The sequence below is a fragment of the Cydia strobilella genome, chromosome 27 (genome assembly GCF_947568885.1).
Source record: "Cydia strobilella chromosome 27, ilCydStro3.1, whole genome shotgun sequence".
NCBI lineage: Eukaryota > Metazoa > Arthropoda > Insecta > Lepidoptera > Tortricidae > Cydia > Cydia strobilella.
Window position 1 is genome coordinate 1254140 of NC_086067.1, and position 19087 is coordinate 1273226.

Sequence of the window (19087 nt, forward strand, 5' to 3'; positions counted from 1 at the left end):
GTTCGAGGGCTCTCGACGTGGGCGCTCGGCGCGCGTACTGCGTGCGCGTCACGGGGACTGCGAAAAGCGCGTGCCGGCGTCGAGCGCCCGCGCGCACATAGTCGTTGGGGACGAACAGCCGTATGCTCGAGAGCACACAAGGATTATCCACTTTGCCCTTTATCCACTTTGCACTTTATATCTTATTGCTATAACCAGTTGGTTTTCAGATAGGTAATACAACGGGAAATGAATTCTCATGAGTTGATAATGCTTGCAGTACTGAAATTAGCCGCAGTCACCTCAATTTTGATGTTGTATTTACCCAGGTGTAAAGCTGTTTCAGCGTTTTCTCATCTAGGCCAGGCGTGTCTCACTCCGCGATTTCGTCGCGTCGCTACAAGTACCTGCGGCTGCCTCAATTTTGAGGTTTTGCCATAGTAATTGCCGCACACCGCTATGGAACGGACGCCTGCACGCGCTTGCGCCGCCTTGCCCGTAGTAGTCGCGTTTTGTTAGGGAGTGAGTCTTCTGTACCTAGTACTATTATATATTCTGTGTGTAGGCTCAGTGCTAAAACAATAATTTTGTGACCAGGGATGGGCCCTCATAGGACACCTCGTCTATCTTGCTCTACATGCTGCTATCTCGCTCTACATCTTACCCAGGCGTGATGCTGTTAATCGTCTTCTCATCCATGCTCTCTGCTAGATCAATAATTTTGTGACCAGGGATGGGCCCTCATAGGACACCTCGTCTATCTTGCTCTACATGCTGCTATCTCGCTCTACATCTTACCCAGGCGTGATGCTGTTAATCGTCTTCTCATCCAGGCTCTCTGCTAGATCGATGAGCTTGTCTCCGGGGATGGGGCTCTCGTAGAATACCTCGTCTATCTCGCTCAGGTTGCAGTTGCTGTGGACGAAGATTTAATTTAATAGGCATTTATTACAAAAAATATAACTAAGGTAAACTTGCATTATTTGGTGACACGCCTTATTTGATGATACAAGTTTTGAAGCATGACAGCCAGGAAAGCTAGTGAATTAGGGCCTTTTAAATGGGACCTCACGGCTTCACGGCTTCGGCGACTTTGCCGTAAGGCCCACTAGAAAAAGCCAGAGAAAAAAAAGAGACCAGTTTCAGTGGGTCGGGTTTAATAATGTCATTTGTTACAGGATTATTTTTATTAACTTAGTTTTTAAATATGATTACTTTTATCTGGTCAAAATCGCAAGAGAAGACTTGGACGAGGGTGCACCTAGTATAGATGTGTTTCTTGGAGAGGCCTACCCACCGGTATCTTTCGTCAAAACGCTGTTGTATACCTGTATGCCGTGGAAATGTGGACCATCGCCTTCAGCTTGGTACAGGCTCGGGCTAAAAGCATCATTTCTTTCGTTCCTCTGACGTTTATGAATACTGCATCCCGAAGAGGTTCGTTGAAGCGGAGTGTGGCTGCGCCGTGGAATATCACGTCAACCTGAGGAGAACAAGACATAATGTTTTACATTTCTGTAATGCTTACCCAGGTAGCAAAATGACGTCAAATGACGTCATAATGACGTAATATTGCCGTCATTATGACGTCGCTGACGTCATTTGACGTCATTTTGCTACCTGGGAAGTCCACTTAGCGTGAACTAATCTAGCCATGGGCGAAAATCACATCTGCGAGGCCCTTTTCAATGTGTTTTTCCAAGGTAATAAAAAGGTTGGCTTTACGAGACCCCCCTAAGTGCGAGGCCGTGGGCGAAGGCACCATTCGCCCACGCCTACCTACGCCACAGTGCTTAGTTAATAATTAATAAGTGGAGTGATCTGCTAATGCTAAAAATGGAATGGAATGGATGGATGCTCTAGCCAACAGATATGTAGGTACCGAAGATTGCTAGACCTCAAGTAAGTTATTATGGCGTGGACGCCATTATTTATATTATGTAATGTCCTGTTTGTTTGTGCTTACGAATAAAATGTTATTATTCTATCTATGTAGGTGCTGGAAGTCCTGAATTAGAATACTGGGAAGAACATGTGAGAGAAAGAGGAGAGTGCATACCTATGTTTCTCCTAACGATCATATTTTGAGTATATATAGTCCTCATCGTTTTCGATGACGGCGACCCTAAATATAGGTAATCATTATGGACGTTGTCTAGCGTGAGCCCTAATGTGGCTGGCCAGGCCGAACTTGTTCTTAAATGCTCTATTGCACGTGTTACAATAAAGTTGGCCAGCTGCGTTAAACGTGTACACGTAGGAGGGCTTAGGTCTTTCTTTCCGCAACTGGCGTTTTATGTCTAGGCTGGTGAGGCGGTTATCTTTAAATATTTTGACACCGTTATGGATGGTAGAACGCCAAGATGACCTTCCAGCAATCTCCTCCCAACGCTCAGGGTCGATGGCGCAAGCGCTCAGATGCAGCACCCACCGCCAACTCAGAATAGAGAACAGCTTTAGAGTTTTGAGTATATGCAGCTTGTGATGTGTGTGTACGTTTTGAAATATATTTGTGAAGTTATTACCTCATCAACAACGGTTTGTCGGTCACTCTCGCTGATCCCGAGCCCCACTTTCCCCACGTCCCCTTCGACCACACCGATCTTTGACATGAATTCGGGGACCTGCTTGCGTAGGCGTTCGTATAGCTGTAACAAAGAAAAAACCAGTATTATAAAAAAAAAACTAGTGAATTCGGAGTCTACATTGGAAGAAGAGAATTGGTTTTTATGAGATTGCGCTGAAAGAACTTCCGAATCTTTGACACATGCGGGCCGTATGCTTTTTGACATTTGGCGGATTCTCTGTTCGCAGTCGCTTTCCTCTTCAAAGCGGGAAAACGCTGGGATCGGCTACGATTAGGGGCTTTTGTTTTACATGTATACAATCCAAGTTTCACATGCCAAATGGCAGAATATATAGTTGATCAAATCAAATTGGCAGTAAATAAGAACCACTTTTTTTTGGGTGCGTCTATGTTTGAAATGAGACAGTCCTTTGACAAAGATAAGATAAGATAAGATAAGATTTCTTTATTGTAAAGCTGTGTGTAAACTATAGTATATAAGGCATACGCTGTATTCAAGTGAATAAATCATTTATTCAAAAGATTACACTATAGATGAATGTAAATGCAAAATATTGGTTTAGATGCATTTTAAAGCAGAAAGATTACGCATTATGCATTTGAATGCATCGCAGCATCTTGTACACATTGTGCGTTCATTTTTCCTTAAGAGCCATTCGAATTCTCAGAATTGATCTCTATTTGATTTCCTTTTTATAACACTCGCAGCGTATCTAGCTCACACTTATATTGGTTTCAGCGAGATGCGATTATAATAACAAAATGGTACCAATTTGAAAATTACGAATTGAAACTCCAGAACTGAAACTTCAGAAAATATGGATTTGAAATTTATAAAAATAAAACCCTATACACATTCGGTATAGACTCCCTTCGCAAAAAGAGGGTTGTTATTAGTTCAGCATGTATATTTTTGCATCTGTATGTGTGTATGTGGCAATGTAGCTCCCAAACAGATAATTTGAGTGTAGTTTTCTATAAACGATTTGTGATACACAACCTTCTCAGATAGATTTTAAGTCATTAGACGACGGTGAAGGTTTTGATCAGGATTTTTTAAATTAATTATTAAAAATATAATTGGAATACTAACCGGGTCATCAAATTGTTCCTGTAGTCTTTTCTGTACTTCTTTGTTCTTCTTTGGTCGCGCCAGAAGATAGATCTTCTTTATGTCTGGACATGTTCTGAAAATAAAAATAATCCAATTAAGGTCTACAATAGGGGGTATTACTGCAATGTTCTGCCGCCAGAGTGCAGCACTAGCACGTATCGTGAACCATAGAGTAACTTATACATACTGTGCCATGGAGACTGTATAAAGGAGCCAAATCTCTATGTATGAAAAGTGACCATCAAAAAACAGTAATTAGGCGGCGCCACCATGCACCGAAATACTACCAAAAACAACCTACGTAATTTGGTCGGGTTATTTGTTGCCTTATATGGTTCATGTTATACTCATGTCCCAGAGCCTAACTAGCGCCACCGGAGAGATTAGGAACTATTATTTAAAGCTTAACGCGGTCAGTTTTACAACAATTCTGCCATAAGAGATTGCGATCCTTTCTATACCATCCATATACTGTGCCTTTAACTGTTGACAAGTTTTCACAGATAATAAAATATCAAGGCGGTTTGTTTACAAAGGCCTACCGGGAAACGCGAAAATCAGTGATAGAGAGTTGATAACGAAATTTCGATTTTCTTGTTTCGCAGTGGACCCTCAGATTGTGATAGTGGCGCCCCCTACGGAGAGTTTCGCGTAATATTCCCTATTATCATCAACGCCAGTACCTACAATTATAATATGATTGATTATTGATTAACATGCTTAAAACGCGATTTGACTTGGTCTCTTCAAGATCTGCTTAACGAGATTTACCATTTTAAAGTTTACGAAATTCAATTTTATTTTTTAGGGTTCCGCACTCAAAGGGTAAAAACGGGACCCTATTACTAAGACTCCGCTGTCCCTCTGTCTGTCACCAGGCTGTATCTCATGAACCGTGATAGCTAGACAGTTGAAATTTTCACAGATGATGTATTTCTGTTGCCGCTATAACAACAAATACTAAAAAGTACAGAACTCTCGGTGGGCGAGTCCGACTCGCACTTGTCGGGTTTTTTATATATGTGACGTTTTCAATCAAAAGGTACCACATTGTCGCTTACCATAAGGATGAAAATTGCTTGTATCTTTATACGAAAAACCTGTCAGACCGTCCTTATGGCAAGCGACAATGTGGTACCATATGCTTTTGAAAACGACATATTTTTTTATTCTTTATTGTACACCTCACACCGTTATACAAAGCAAGTACAGAAACAAATAGACAATTGGATAGATAACAACAGGCGGTCTAATCGCTTGAGAATCTCTTCCAGACAATCTTTGGGTAGCGGAGACAATAAAATTAGAATATACTGTATAATTAATTCGGTATGCTCTCAATGGCTCTAAACAAAACAATCGGATTGATTTACGCTGGGCAGCGGGCAGCGAACATTCGTAATTCGTAAGGCTATCGATACGTGCGCCGCATGCTTAAATTATAGTCAGTGTGTGAAGGCCGGAATGGAGACCAAATAGTATGACGATTTTTTTGTTTCGCTGATTCTGAGGAGGGATAGGGAAAATCCAAATTTAGTTATAATTGTCTTTGCAAACTGGAGGAGAGGCAAATCCACGAAAGAATGAAAGACACGGATCGCGATACGTTCTGCTCCCATCATAGACATAGTATAGTATAGTAGTATTGTAACAGATACTAAAAACAGAATAAAATAGAGATTTAAGTGGGGCTCCCATAAGGTGATTTTTGACCGAAGTTAAGCAACGTCGGGCGGGGTCTTCGGGGGCGGTGCAATAAAGAGTACTTGTATTGTATTTTATTATTGTAAACGTATTATACTCTATCTCGTACATATGGATTTAAAATACATTCAGTTTCGAACCCTTTACAGCATTCGTAACAGTTATATATTCGTAACGTTACAGACTTATATAAGTCTCCCGTAGACATGAAACCGAGCGACCAGGGGTAAGAGAAAGACATATTCATGTATTGACAGGTTAATGTATGGCAGCATTTCCTTTTTCTCTTTCACTCTTATAAATCTCTGTATTTCGCCATCGCCTCCTACCTATGCTGCCATAACCCGACCATGAAAAAAACCCGGTCGGTGATAAGGACAAAGCATCTATTTTCTCTTTCCTCTTATAGGAATCGCAATAAGACTATCTTTCTCTATCAAAGAGTGTCCCTTGCCCTAACGGCCCTTGATTCTCATAAATGTGGTAGTTTTAGCACAGAATAAATAATAGTACTACCGGACACTTCCTACAAAGCCGAAGTTTGACAGCGATTCAGGGACGAATCATGCTGTCCCTTTCTAATGTATGGCACTATCCCTTTCGGCTATTTAGTTGTCAAAATTCAAGTCATTATCTGTGGTCGTGCACGCAAAGGGACGTCAAATTTGTGCCAACCCTAATAATTGCTCGGAGCTATGCTGAGCCGAACGGAGCCGAGAATGCCCGAAAGGAGGAGTTTCGCCCCACTGGTTTCAGTATGAAATAGTGGGGAGTAATTTAACCGATTATACATGACTATAGAAGTATAAACTGTAGTTTTTTTAGGGTTCCGTACCCAAAGGGTAAAAACGGGACCCTACTACTAAGACTCCGTTGTCCGTCTGTCTGTCTGTCACCAGGCTGTATCTCATGAACCGTGATAGCTAGACAGTTGAAATTTTCACAGATGATGTATTTCTCTTGCCGCTATAACAACAAATACAAAAAAGTACGGAACCCTCGGTGCGCGAGTCCGACTCGCACTTGGCCGGTTTTAGTATTTGTTGTTAAGCGGCAACAGAAATACATCCTTGTGAAAATTTCAACTGTCTAGCTATCACGGTTCATGAGATACAGCCTGGTGACAAACAGACGGACAGTGGAGTAATAATAATAGGGTCCCGTTTTTACTTTTACCCTTTGGGTACGGAACTCTAAAAAAACAACTCACTAGTTAACGTATTGTCAATTATTAGTGTGGAGTGTGGACGATTGTTCAAAAAGTTAGTTTGACATTTGCAAATAACCGTTCACAGAGCTAATGACATGCCACACTTATTTATTGAAATAAAATTTGACAGCATTACAGCTAAGGGCGCCAATGCGCTGTAAAACTAAGTAATTAAAGCTATATGTAATAAAGTTATACGATAAATAAGACAATAATTAATAAGCTACCTATGTTGATTCACAAAAACGTAAAAAAATCTTTAAAAATTTATAATTTTTGTCGGCAAGCAAGTCGCAGTCAGGTGCAAAAGATAAAAAATTGTTGAGGAGTGTCCGAGAGCGGACGATTGGAGAGTACGTGTTTGTGTGAAAGGTTTCATTCGCATGGCTACGATACGACCACGCAAGTAGTTGTCGGGAATGAAAAAGAATATTTATTGCCACAAGAATACTGTCGCTGACACACCTACAATCAATTATTTACAGACAACAGTTATTTAGAAAGTATTCAAGTAGTGTTACTAGGTATCTTTAATCCGTCAAGTGTCAAGTGTATTCATATGTCATTGTATCAGATATAACGGAGCGGTCAAGGTGTTTACAAATATCTTAACCCTCTTTTATTAAGGCGTAGTGCTTGTTCAGAAATTTATGAGCACCTCGGCCGCCCCGATATGTCTGATGGCGTCATGATTGACCCAATGACCATAGGTTTTATATTAGCTGTGTGGCCCGGTGGCACAAAATAAATTGAAATAAATAATAGTATATAGGTACTATCGTACCGAAAGGAAACTTCCTATAAAACAGAAGGTTGACAGCGGTTCAGGGTCGAATCATGCTATCCCTTTCTAATATATGGTACTATCCCTTTCGGCTATTTAGCGTTGTCAAAATTCAAGTCATTATCTTATCTGTGGTCGTGCACGCAAACTAAAGGGATGTCAAGTTGTGCCAACCCTAATAATTGCGCGGAGCAATGCTGAGCCGAACGGAGCCGTGCTTGCCCGAAGCGAGGAGATTCGCACCCCTGCCGGTGGTGTTATTGGGTCATATTAGGATCGGTTGCACCAAACTGTTTGTCATCGTTAGTTCGCAAAATTATTGTATGGAAAGTTTGATAGCGCGGCGCGCCGGCGACGTTGATCAGTTTGTGAAATGCGGATGGTGCAATTGGCACTTAGTCATTTCACAGTTGTCAAATAATATTAAATTGGGGGCCACGAAAGTTCATATTTTGTCACTACAAGCGACCATCGAATTAACACACACGCATATCGCACACATTGACAAGCATTGTCAATGTGTGAATCGCCTAAATGGCATCTTTTCAGGGTTCCGTACCCAAAGGGTAAAAACGGGACCCTATTACTAAGACTCCGCTGTCTGTCCGTCTGTCTGTCAGCAGGCTGTATCTCATGAACTGTGATTTTCAACTGTCTAGCAGTTGAAATTTTCACAGATAATGTATTTCTGTTGCCGCTATAACAACAAATACTAAAAAGTACGGAACCCTCGGTGCGCGAGTCCGACTCGCACTTGGCCGGTTTTTTTTTTGGCATCAATAGAACTCTAACGGGGTTTCTTAGAACGTCCATTAATCCGTTACTTGCATTCATCTTAACCGACTTTTAAAAAGGAGGTTACGAATATAAGACTTTTTAGAATTTAAACTGAGATTAGCGTCATTTAAATATGAATAAATATTTTGGGGGCATTTTTACGCAGATCGAGTTCTCCAAAGTTAGGAGTCCAAACTAAGCAAAGCTTGTACTATTATGGGTACTACTATATTCTGTTTTATCATTCCGTACATTGAGACTGTACAAAGGAGCCAAATCTCTATGTATGAAAAGTGTCCACAAAACAAACAGTAATTAGACGGCGCCACCATACACCGAAATACTACCAAAAACAACCTACGTAATTTGGTCGGGTTATTTGTTGCCTTATATGGTTCATATTATCAAAGATAGATATAACTCCGTAATAGATGGATACAGTCTAAGGAAAAAACGTGCCTCGAAAATCAAGAAAATTTGATTCTCGTTCAGAGGGCGCTACTAGTTTTGGCCTACAGTCGTATAGATGGCGTTGACGGTTTCGTTTGTTATTTAACAATTTTAAGGCATATCAGTGAAAGAACATGGGTCAAAATCATAAAAATAATTAATGCAAATAAAAGAAATCATTTATCTATATTTAAATACATTCTATCGTATTTTTATAAATCTTCTTTTTAGTTTTGAAGTGTGTCGACAGATGGCAGTGAATTTACTGGGGTTACAAAATTTACTATGACAGTACCGCTCTAGTATAAGTTACTCTATGATATTATACTCATGTCCCAGAGCCTAACTAGCGCCACCGGAGAGATTAGGAACTATTATTTAAAGCTGAAAGCGGTCACTTTTGTAACAATTCTGCCATAAGAGATTGGCACCCTTTCTATACCATCCATAATTCCGTAGACTAAAATGACATTTCATGTGGTACTAAGAAATGTCATGTCTTACACATGAAACATCATTTTAGTCTACGGAATAAAAAAACCGGCTAAGTGCGAGTCGGACTCGCGCACGAAGGGTTCCGTACCATTACGGAAAAAACAGCAAAAATATCACGTTTGTTGTATGGGAGCCCCATTTAAATATTTATATTATTCTGTTTTTGGTATTTGTTGTTATAGCGGCAACAGAAATACATCATCTGTGAAAATTTCAACTGTCTAGCTATCACGGTTCATGAGATACAGCCTGGTGACAGACAGACAGACGGACAGACGGACAGACGGACAGCGGAGTCTTAGTAATAGGGTCGCGTTTTTACCCTTTAGGTACGGAACCCTAAAAACAGACCTTAGGTGACGATATACATACTTATATAGATAAATACATACTTAGATACATACACGGTAGCTAAAAAATAAGTGCATTCTCGTTGCCAGGGAGGTTTTGCGATTATATTCAGCAACTTTTACTATGGGACCAACCCCGAAACAGCGAAAAAAAATTTGGCTGTTTCAAGAGTAAGAAATTAGAATTAAAATATTCGAACAATTAAATTCTATAATGATTTTTTCAGGACCAAAGTTACTATTTTCAGTTTAATTTTTCTCCATGAATCTACTTACGTAAAAGTAGCTAATATGTATATTAAAAACCTTTAAATCATGGACTACGGGTGCAAAGGTAAACAGCCATAAAACGTAAAATATTACTTCATAAAACAATGTATATTTTACCATTAAATTACTATGTTGTCAAGTTATAAACACTAATAAAATAGCACTTTACATACAAACGATAGGAAGTGCATAACTATTTTTAGATAGGTAAATAGTACTTGCTACTTTTCACACATATATAAGTATATTTGTGTAGTGTTTTTTATGTGTTTAGTGCGAGTCAGACTCGCGTTCAAAGGGTTCTGTACATTACATAATTTTTAACGTTTTTTTTTTAAATGTGAAACGTGAAGAAAATGTCTTTAAAAAACCTATACCCATACCCATATCAAAAACTAAGAAATTAAGTCTGACTCACGCTTGAGTGCACATTTCTAAAAGGTTTTCCTGTAATCGAATTTAAACTGTTGTGAGACATACTAACATTAAATCATTTTACGGTTTAGACTCACTTGTTTTAGTCACATATCGCGCGAGTGACAAAAACAAGTGAGTCTAAACCGTAAAATGATTTAATGTTAAGGTTTTCCTGTCATCTATAGGTAAAGAATTTTGTGTATTTTTTTTTTAAATTTACCCAAGTAGTTTCGGAGATAAAGGGGAGGGGGGAATGGTCATTTTTTGTCTATTTTTTTAAAGAAACGTCTAAACTATTTATGTTCTAATTACCAAAAATATATATTTGCGATTCTCTAAATAAGCTCTTTTTAGGGTTCCGTACCCAAAGGATAAAAACGGGACTATTACTAATACTCCGCTGTCCGTCTGTCTGTCACCAGGCTGTATCTCATGAACCGTGATAGCTAATAGACAGTTGAAATTTTCACAGATGATGTATTTCTGTTGCCGCTATAACAACAAATACTAAAAAGTACGGAACCCTCGGTGCTCGAGTCTGACTCGTACTTGGCCGGTTTAATTTGATATGTAACACGATATAGTTTGAAAAACTTTATTTTTAAATTTTCTTATTTACCCCCCAAAAGTGTTGTTTAGAATTAATTTGTTTATGTTACATGCCCGTCTTTGGGTCACAAATTTTGCATATGTGTACCAAATTTCAACTTAATTGGTCTAGTAGTTTTGGAGAAAATGGGCTGTGACAGACGAACAGGCAGACAGACAGATAGACGCACGAGTGATCCTATAAATAAGGGTTCCGTTTTTTTCCTTTTGAGGTACGGAACCCTAATAAATGGTTGTTGAGCAGGTCATAGGTGCTAATTTTGGCCACGCCAGTGGGGCGAAACTGATCCTTTCGGGCATTCTCGGTTCCGTTCGGCTCAGCATAGCTACGAGCAATTATTAGGGTTGGCACAACTTGACGTCCTTTTGCGTGCACAACCACAGATAAGATAATGACTTGAATTTTAACAACCCTAAATAGCTGAAAGGGATAGTGTCACATTAGAAAGGGTAAGCATGATTCTTCTCCATAGACATAGTATAATATGCAAGTAGTTATAGACGCTCCACGGAGCGACCGGGGGTAAGAGAAAGAATATTCATATAATATTTGGGCAGCATAGGATTTTTTCTCTTTCACTCTTATATAAATTTCGGTATTTCGCCATCGCATCCTACCTATGATGCCACCCGGTCGGTGATAAGGACAAAGCATGGCACTATTTTCTTTTTCTTCTTATAGGAATCACAATAAGACTACCTTTCTCTATCAAAGAGTGTCAGGAGTCAGGCCCTTGTTCTTCCCTGATGGATCGCTGTCAAACTTCGGTTTTGTAAGTTTCTTTTCTGTACGGTAGTAGGTACTATTACGTATTCTGTGGCCACGCTAAAATTAACGTGGTCTAATATTGTAGCACACGTGAGATGACACTACGTTAATATAAATTTGAATGGTTCTGCTAATTGATATTGATATAATAGGGTATTCTACTACTAGTCAAAGTCATATCAGTTTCTTTTTGGGTTCCGTACCCAAAGGGTAAAAACGGGATCCTATTACTAAGACTCCGCTGTCCGTCTGTCTGTCAGCAGGCTGTATCTCATCAACCGTGATAGCTAGACAGTTGAAATTTTCACAAATAATGAATTATTGTTGCCGCTATAACAATAAGTACTAAAAAGTACGGAACCCACGGTGGGCGAGTCCGACTCGCACTTGTCCGGTTTTTTTTTCAGGTAGTGGCACGTGCGGTTTTACTTAACAATAGACAAAGGAGTTCGGGGCCAGCTACAAACCGAACGACAATACACAGCGTGTATTTTTAATACGACCTTTTAAGGGGCCCACTTATCAGTCCGCCGGACGATATCGGCCTGTCAGTTGTTCGGAACTGTCAAATTTCTGTTCTAACTGACAGCCGGCGGACTGATAGTCAGTGGGCCCCTTTAGGCTTCGTCAAGTCTCCCGTACTTACCTACCTTGGTTTTCGATATTCTATTTGAAATTATAAAAGAGCTGTAGGAAAATACGGTACCTACACGGCGGGTAGTTGATAGCTCGAGATATGTTATTAAAGAAATTTGAACTTAAAATAAAATAACATAAGATTCAAATTCCTTTAATTTTTTTTCCGCCAGTTCTTCCCGATGATAATCGATTACGATTAGTAACCGATGGGACACCGCGATATAGGTATGTATATGTTGGTTTACCTAATTATCACTTCTGTTAAATAAGGAAGTTGTTTATTGGTATCGTCTTTTATGACGTCATCCAATAGAATTGTTAATTTACTGTCAATTACATTTATCATTAAGGTGGTTCGACTAGGTTACCCAAAGCTTAAACCCCGCTAGATGGCGTCACTTTCGCAAATTTTCAGGTTTTATTTTTTTGTGGAATAGTGTTGGTATCTGTATACTTAAAAGTATGTTTAGCGCACTCTTTACATAAATATTGAACTATTATAATAAACATTGAATACTTCATTAGTGTAAAAAACACTTTTAAAGTCGACAGAGTGTTTCTGTCATGCTATTTCCTACTATTACTCACACATGCAAACAGTGTTTCCGTGATTGCTTGTAGTAGACAATTTCATGCAGTGTAAGTATGATGCAATGGCGTTGCGGTATGTTCGTGGAAATACGTGCAAGAGGATTCGGGTTCGAGACTGGTACATCAGGGGTACTTTTTTTTGTCCTTTTTGTGTTATCTTATGTTTCTTATACCTTTTATTCTTCGAATTCTTGTCCGATTCCGATATAACCGAAATATATTTCAGTGATATCGGAAACGGCTCTAACGATTTCGATGAAATTTGCTGTAAGGGGTTCGATCTAGCTAGGTCTTATCTCTGGGAAAACGAGCATTTTTGAGTTTTTACTTATGTTTTCTTTTTCTCCCAGATATTCATTATTATTAATAAATTAGTTTATAACATTTTATAAAAATATGTGACGTTTTGAACTAAAAGGTACCACATTGTCGGTTGTCGATTAGGTTGATTTCATTTTGAAGCTTTATGGAAATATGACAACAATAAGTAGGTACCCGTTTGGTTGAAAACGCCACATATATTGAAAACCTGACTTTCACAAATCTCACCTCTTTGGGTTCTTCCAACTCGGAAAGGATGGAGAATACTGACGATTCTTAGTAGCACTAGCCCAAGGAAGTCCAGGTTTGTAAGTGTCAGGTATCAGTTTTTTTTTAAAGCGCTAAATATAGTTCTACAAGAAAAGCAATCCCTTACTGCCCAGCCTCTATAGTATTTTTCAAACTGGAAGGGTACGATGATAGATTTCATCTCCATACAATTTATAACCTAATAATGCCAAATGTTGCAAAATTATATTGAATTGAGATCTATCATCGTACCCTTGCAGTTTGAAATAGTTATTTACGATACAAGTGCGGAAAAGAGAAAATTCGAAACGAGTGGCGACAGATTAAAACACGACCGCAGAGAGTGTTTTAAATCGACACGAGTTGCGAATAACCTATTCGCACGTGTATCGTACAACGTTTTGCAGTACATATGGCCCTTTAAACTTTCGACATATGCATGAAAAGTGCTCTTTACGCACTAGGGCGAGAAAGTTGCACCATATGTACTGTAAAATACTTTTTAGTACATATGGTGCTACATATACGTTACCGCCCTAGTGCGGTAATTAGTACAATACGTGCATATGTCGAAAATGTAAAGGGCCATAATTATGTACTGTAAAACGTTGTACAATACACGTGCGAAAAGGTAATTCGCAACTCGTGTCGATTAAAACACTTCCTTCGGTCGTGTTTCAATTTATCGCCACTCGTTGCCAATTTCCTACTTTTCGTACTTGTATCGTAATGTACTAATAATAAAGTAGTAATTGTAAAATAAAATTAAAACTTTTTTTATATTTTTTTTTGGATTCAAGTAGGTACAGTGAGTAACAACATTGCATGGCCTTCTAATTATAACTATTATAGAAAACGGGATATTTATCATGTTTATTTATATTATTTATTTCTCGATATTTTGGCCGGTCTTGCAAGACCAGTCGTTGTGGAGATCCCTGGGGAGGCCTATGTCCAGCAGTGGATGTCTTGTTGGTGTAGATGGATTCACACAACAAATGAAATAACATTTTTTCATGTTTGTTATCCGTAGTTGTCCCTGTACCTGAAAGAAAAATAATATCATGATAGCACAAAATCTTTAATGTTATAGGAAGAAAGATGAAGCAACAATATGGATTCTAATAAAGTTATCATTTACTTACCTAGTAATAATTGTGTTTTTCATTCATAGACAAAATTCCATAATTTTCATCCCCAGGAAATGTTGTCCCAAGGGGACCCGCAGGACTCTCAGCTCTGGCTTGCCTTCATTGGATGTCCAGAGGGGAGTCGTAAGAGCTATATGCTCCAGGGGTGGAAGTGTTAAAGGGCATAACGCCGCGAGTAACTTCGGAGAAAGCGCAGCATACCTCTCGACACCCCTGAGCCGCTCACGCCGGTGTTGCGCCTGGCCGTCTTTACGATGGCGCATCAGGTGCCCATCTAACGAGTGGCGAGTCACCGCCTGCCTCGATAACTTGTGCAAGCAATGTTATGGCAGGTGTCCGGACTTCTTTGCAATAGCCCAGACTTTTTTCCACCCAAACTTAAACCATAGACCAGTACTCTGTCCATATTCTCTACAATAGCTTCCAATGCCTGCTGAAACCGGTTCACGGGTATCTATTGATGTACCCATGAATGGGTTCCAGCAGGCGTTCTACATGACATCAAATCTCTCCAAACGGCCTCTACGCGTTGGATCTATATCCCCACGCACGCCTTATAAATGACCGGGATCGAAAGACCCGAGAGTTTTAAAACGGAGATACACATAATAATAATAAAAGCCTTTATTAACAATCTAACTTACATACATATTTCTAGTACCTAAACTTATGTTTACTTACATATTTATTTATTTATTTTATAATATTTCTTCTTTTTATTCTATTTTTTCTTTTGGCACCGGTTATGTCGTTTCTGCAGATTGTCTTGCTTTGCAGCATAGGCCTCCCCAAGATTTCTCCATGCTAATCGGTCTCTTGCTATTCTCATCCATGTTGTTCCTGCTGTTTTCTTTATGTCGTCCTCCCATCTACAGTATTGACCTCCTTGTTTCCTCTTATTGTACTTAGGACACCAATCCATCACATGATGTGATGGACTTGGTGATTCACATCTTTGGCCCATTTGTCTTTGTTTGTTCTTATAATATGGCCTGCCCAGTTCCATTTCAATTTTGGTAAAGGGTTAATTCATATCAATTTGCCGCTGAGTTTATTGCCGGTCCCATATTGGAATGCCCTCCTCCAGTTGAGAGGGGATTTAAATCTTCTCAAGGCAGAGGTATAGGGTTAGAGCTGGAGTAGCTTTATTTGACGTTCATAAGCGCATTGTAATATGCATACTACTAATAAACTATCTTTATCTTTATTTGACTTGAAGATTCTCTGTAGGTATTTAATGAATTATGTAAATCTTAATGCACTAACAGATAGCAAATGCAACAAAGTGCAGATTATGCAAAATCATATACAAATCTAAGAAAGAAGTCCATAACTTACGGAACGATACGATCTGATGTTTCCGTGGTGCCATGTTGGTAATAATTTATTAATTTGCTATTACACTTGTTTGCATAATTATCTTATGGCTAGGCTCTGAGCTGATTGTGGTTGTTACACAGGTTACTAAGGAAGCAACAAGGGAAGCTTTATTGTGCACAGTGCGACCGGATTTTAAAACAAAGTTCGGTTTTGCGAGCCATACACGTGCTCATCAGAGGAATTTGTAAAGGTCGCCATTGTCGGACACGACATGGAGGACTCTATATATATATATATTATGGAATAGGGTATTTGACTGTATTTAAAACTAGCGTATCCATCTGTCAGCTTTACTTCAAGTTCCACCTCCAGGGGAGAGAGAGAAAATTAGGAGTGAATTAGCCGCTTATTGACACAGACCGAATTCCACGCGGGCGGAGCCGCGGGCACAGCTAGTTTAAAATAATCACCAGATAATTATTAGAGAAACATATACACGGTGACTAAAACATAAGTCCATTCCCGTTGCTAGGGAGGTTTTGGGATTATACTGAGCAACTTTTACTATGGGACCAGCCACGAAATCGCGAAAAAATTTTTTAAGTTCAAATTTCTTCAATAAAATATCTCGAGCTATCAACTTCCCGCCGTGTAGGTACCGTATTTTCCTATAGCTCTTTTATAATTTCAGATAGAATATCGAAAACCAAGGTAGGTAAGTACGGAAGACTTGACGAAGCCTAAAGGGGCCCACTGACTATCAGTCCGCCGGACGATATCGGCCTGTTAGATCAAAAATTTGACAGTTCCGAACAACTGACAGGCCGATATCGTCCGGCGAACTGATAACTGGGCCCCTTAAAGGGTCGTATTAAAAATACACGTTGTGTATTGTTGTTCGGTTTGTAGCTGGCCCCGAACTCCTTTGTCTATTGTTAAGTAAAACCGCACGTGCCACTACCTCAAAAAAACCGGACAAGTGCGAGTCGGACTCGCCCACCGAGGGTTCCGTACTTAGTATATGTTGTTATAGCGGCAACAGAAATACATTATCTGTGAAAATTTCAACTGCTAGACAGTTGAAAATCACAGTTCATGAGATACAGCCTGCTGACAGACAGACGGACAGACAGCGGAGTCTTAGTAATAGGGTCCCGTTTTTACCCTTTGGGTACGGAACCCTAAAAAGGGTCGTGTAATTCTAGTTGGCACCTGAGCGCGGGCTAGTCCAACGCTCAAAAAACCAGTGTAGGTGTGCTCTCCGATAACGCGCCTTTGTTACGCATCTCGATGACACATTTCAGACTGGTTTAGTAGCGTTCGACTCGCCGCCACTCAGTAACCGCAAAGACCACACAGCTATGGAATATGTTTTCCCATTAGTTCATTTTAAACCATATTGGAATCTTCATAGAGTGGTAATTCAATAACCGGTTAAAACGGCCCTACCATTTTTTTATGCTAGTAAGTAGCACGTGCGGTTTCATTTAACAATAGATTTGTCTATGCTTTGGCATAAGCCGAAAGGGGACTGTTTGAAATCTAAACACTATACGCATCTCGATGACACATTTTAGACTGGTTCTGTAGCGTTCGACTGGCCGGCACTCAGTAACCGTAGAGGGACCAAAAAATCGCAAATTATTTTCCCATTTGTTCATTTTGAATCTTATTGCCAATTAATTCTATAAATACTTTAATTGTACATTATTATATATTGACGATCTTAATATGTATTCATTTTAATATTCGATTGTAATAGAAACTGTAATACTTATTGAGAAATAAATGAATTTATTGCAATTTCCATAGTTGTAATTCAATAATCGGTTAGTGACTGAACCATTTTTAATGCAGGTAGTAGCACGTGCGATTTTACAACAATCACAGGATGTCGTTCGGGGCCAGCTACAAATCGAACGACTATACTGTGGCTTGCGCTTAATAATTGTTATCATTATAACCCCTATTGCACAGAAATGTGGACTAGTATTGGTCAATTTTGTGTTAGATTACGCTTCCACGTCTAATGACTGGTCACTTTTGACGCCAGTTGCGTACTAACATCATCACTCAAGTCAAGAGGAAAGTAGACGATAGCGCGCGACCGCTTCTCCATACAAACGTTGTCCCCATTTTCCTCCTTCCCGATTGTTACTTATAGATTTTTTTTACGCAATTTGATGTATATTAACAACTTTTTTATACCACATCGGTGGCAAACAAGCATACGGCCCGCCTGACTGAAAGCAGTCACCGTAGCCTATGGACGCCTGCAACTCCACTTGCAATTAGTTAGGAGCCGCATACAAATTTGTATGGAATTAGTTTTTCGCTCCTTATTCTTATAATAATCAAAAGATCGTAAAACATCAAACTGCATAAAAATCCATCAATACTAATATTATAAATGCGAAAGTGTGTCTGTCTGTCTGTCTTTCTGTTACGTCTTCACGCTTAAACCGCTGAACCGATAAATTTGAAATTTTGTATAGAGATAGTTTGAGTCCCGGGGCAGGACATAGGGTAGTTTAATTTATCTCAGAAATCATCCTTTAAGGGAGTGAAAAGGGGGGTGGAAGTTTCTTATGGAAAATCTATAAAAAGCAGATTGGATAAAAAATAAGCTACCCAAATTACTTACTCCACGCAGACGAAGTCGCGGGCAAAAGCTAGTTCTATATATTCTATAATCCAGAGAAGAAAACGGGGACTATAATTTTATGGAAAACCGGTTGTCCCCTTTCTTCTTAATTGTGTTGACGATGGTACAGTGCGTACGCGTTCTAACGGTATTGCATCACTGACGGAGCGACCGCTGAATGTATAATATAGTGTAGATCATATAGGTAGATTAGATTATAGGTACATGGAAAGAATGAATGGGCCCCGGAGGGAAAGTACCTCAAAACCTTAAGTTAGCTCATTTTGCTTGAAGGAAACATTATTTTATTTTTGATAATAAACAATGTTTGCATTCAAAGATTTTTCATTTCTTTTTCAATTATGCTTGTAACTTTTTTTTTTATAATAAATATTCGATTTTACGGATATTTTGTACGACAGACGAGTGTAAGATCTAATGTTTCTTGGAGAAATGTTATCACTAACATTGACTTTATCGAATAGTAGAATAAAATAGCGTTTATTATTTTTTTTATTTTTAGTCGGTTCGATTTCCGGGTGAAGTGAAACAAGCGAATTAAAAAAAAATTAAAGGTTTTTTTCCCGATTTTTTGCATAATGGCACGGAACCCTTCGTGCGCGAGTCCCACTCGCACTTATTTAGATTTAAGCCACT

General features: G+C 39.2%; 1 protein-coding gene across 2 annotated transcripts in view; it reads right to left on the bottom strand.

Annotated features, from left to right (window-relative positions):
- Positions 1-19087, bottom strand: part of LOC134753650 (fatty acyl-CoA reductase wat-like) — a 66000-nt gene that overhangs the window by 19205 nt on the left and 27708 nt on the right. For both annotated transcript variants that reach the window (XM_063689591.1, XM_063689592.1), the window contains 4 exons: positions 3660-3753; positions 2505-2627; positions 1308-1462; positions 778-894 (listed from right to left, as the gene is read on the bottom strand). In XM_063689591.1, the coding sequence (XP_063545661.1) occupies positions 778-894; positions 1308-1462; positions 2505-2627; positions 3660-3753 (489 nt within the window). The remainder of the gene's footprint in view (positions 1-777; positions 895-1307; positions 1463-2504; positions 2628-3659; positions 3754-19087) is intronic.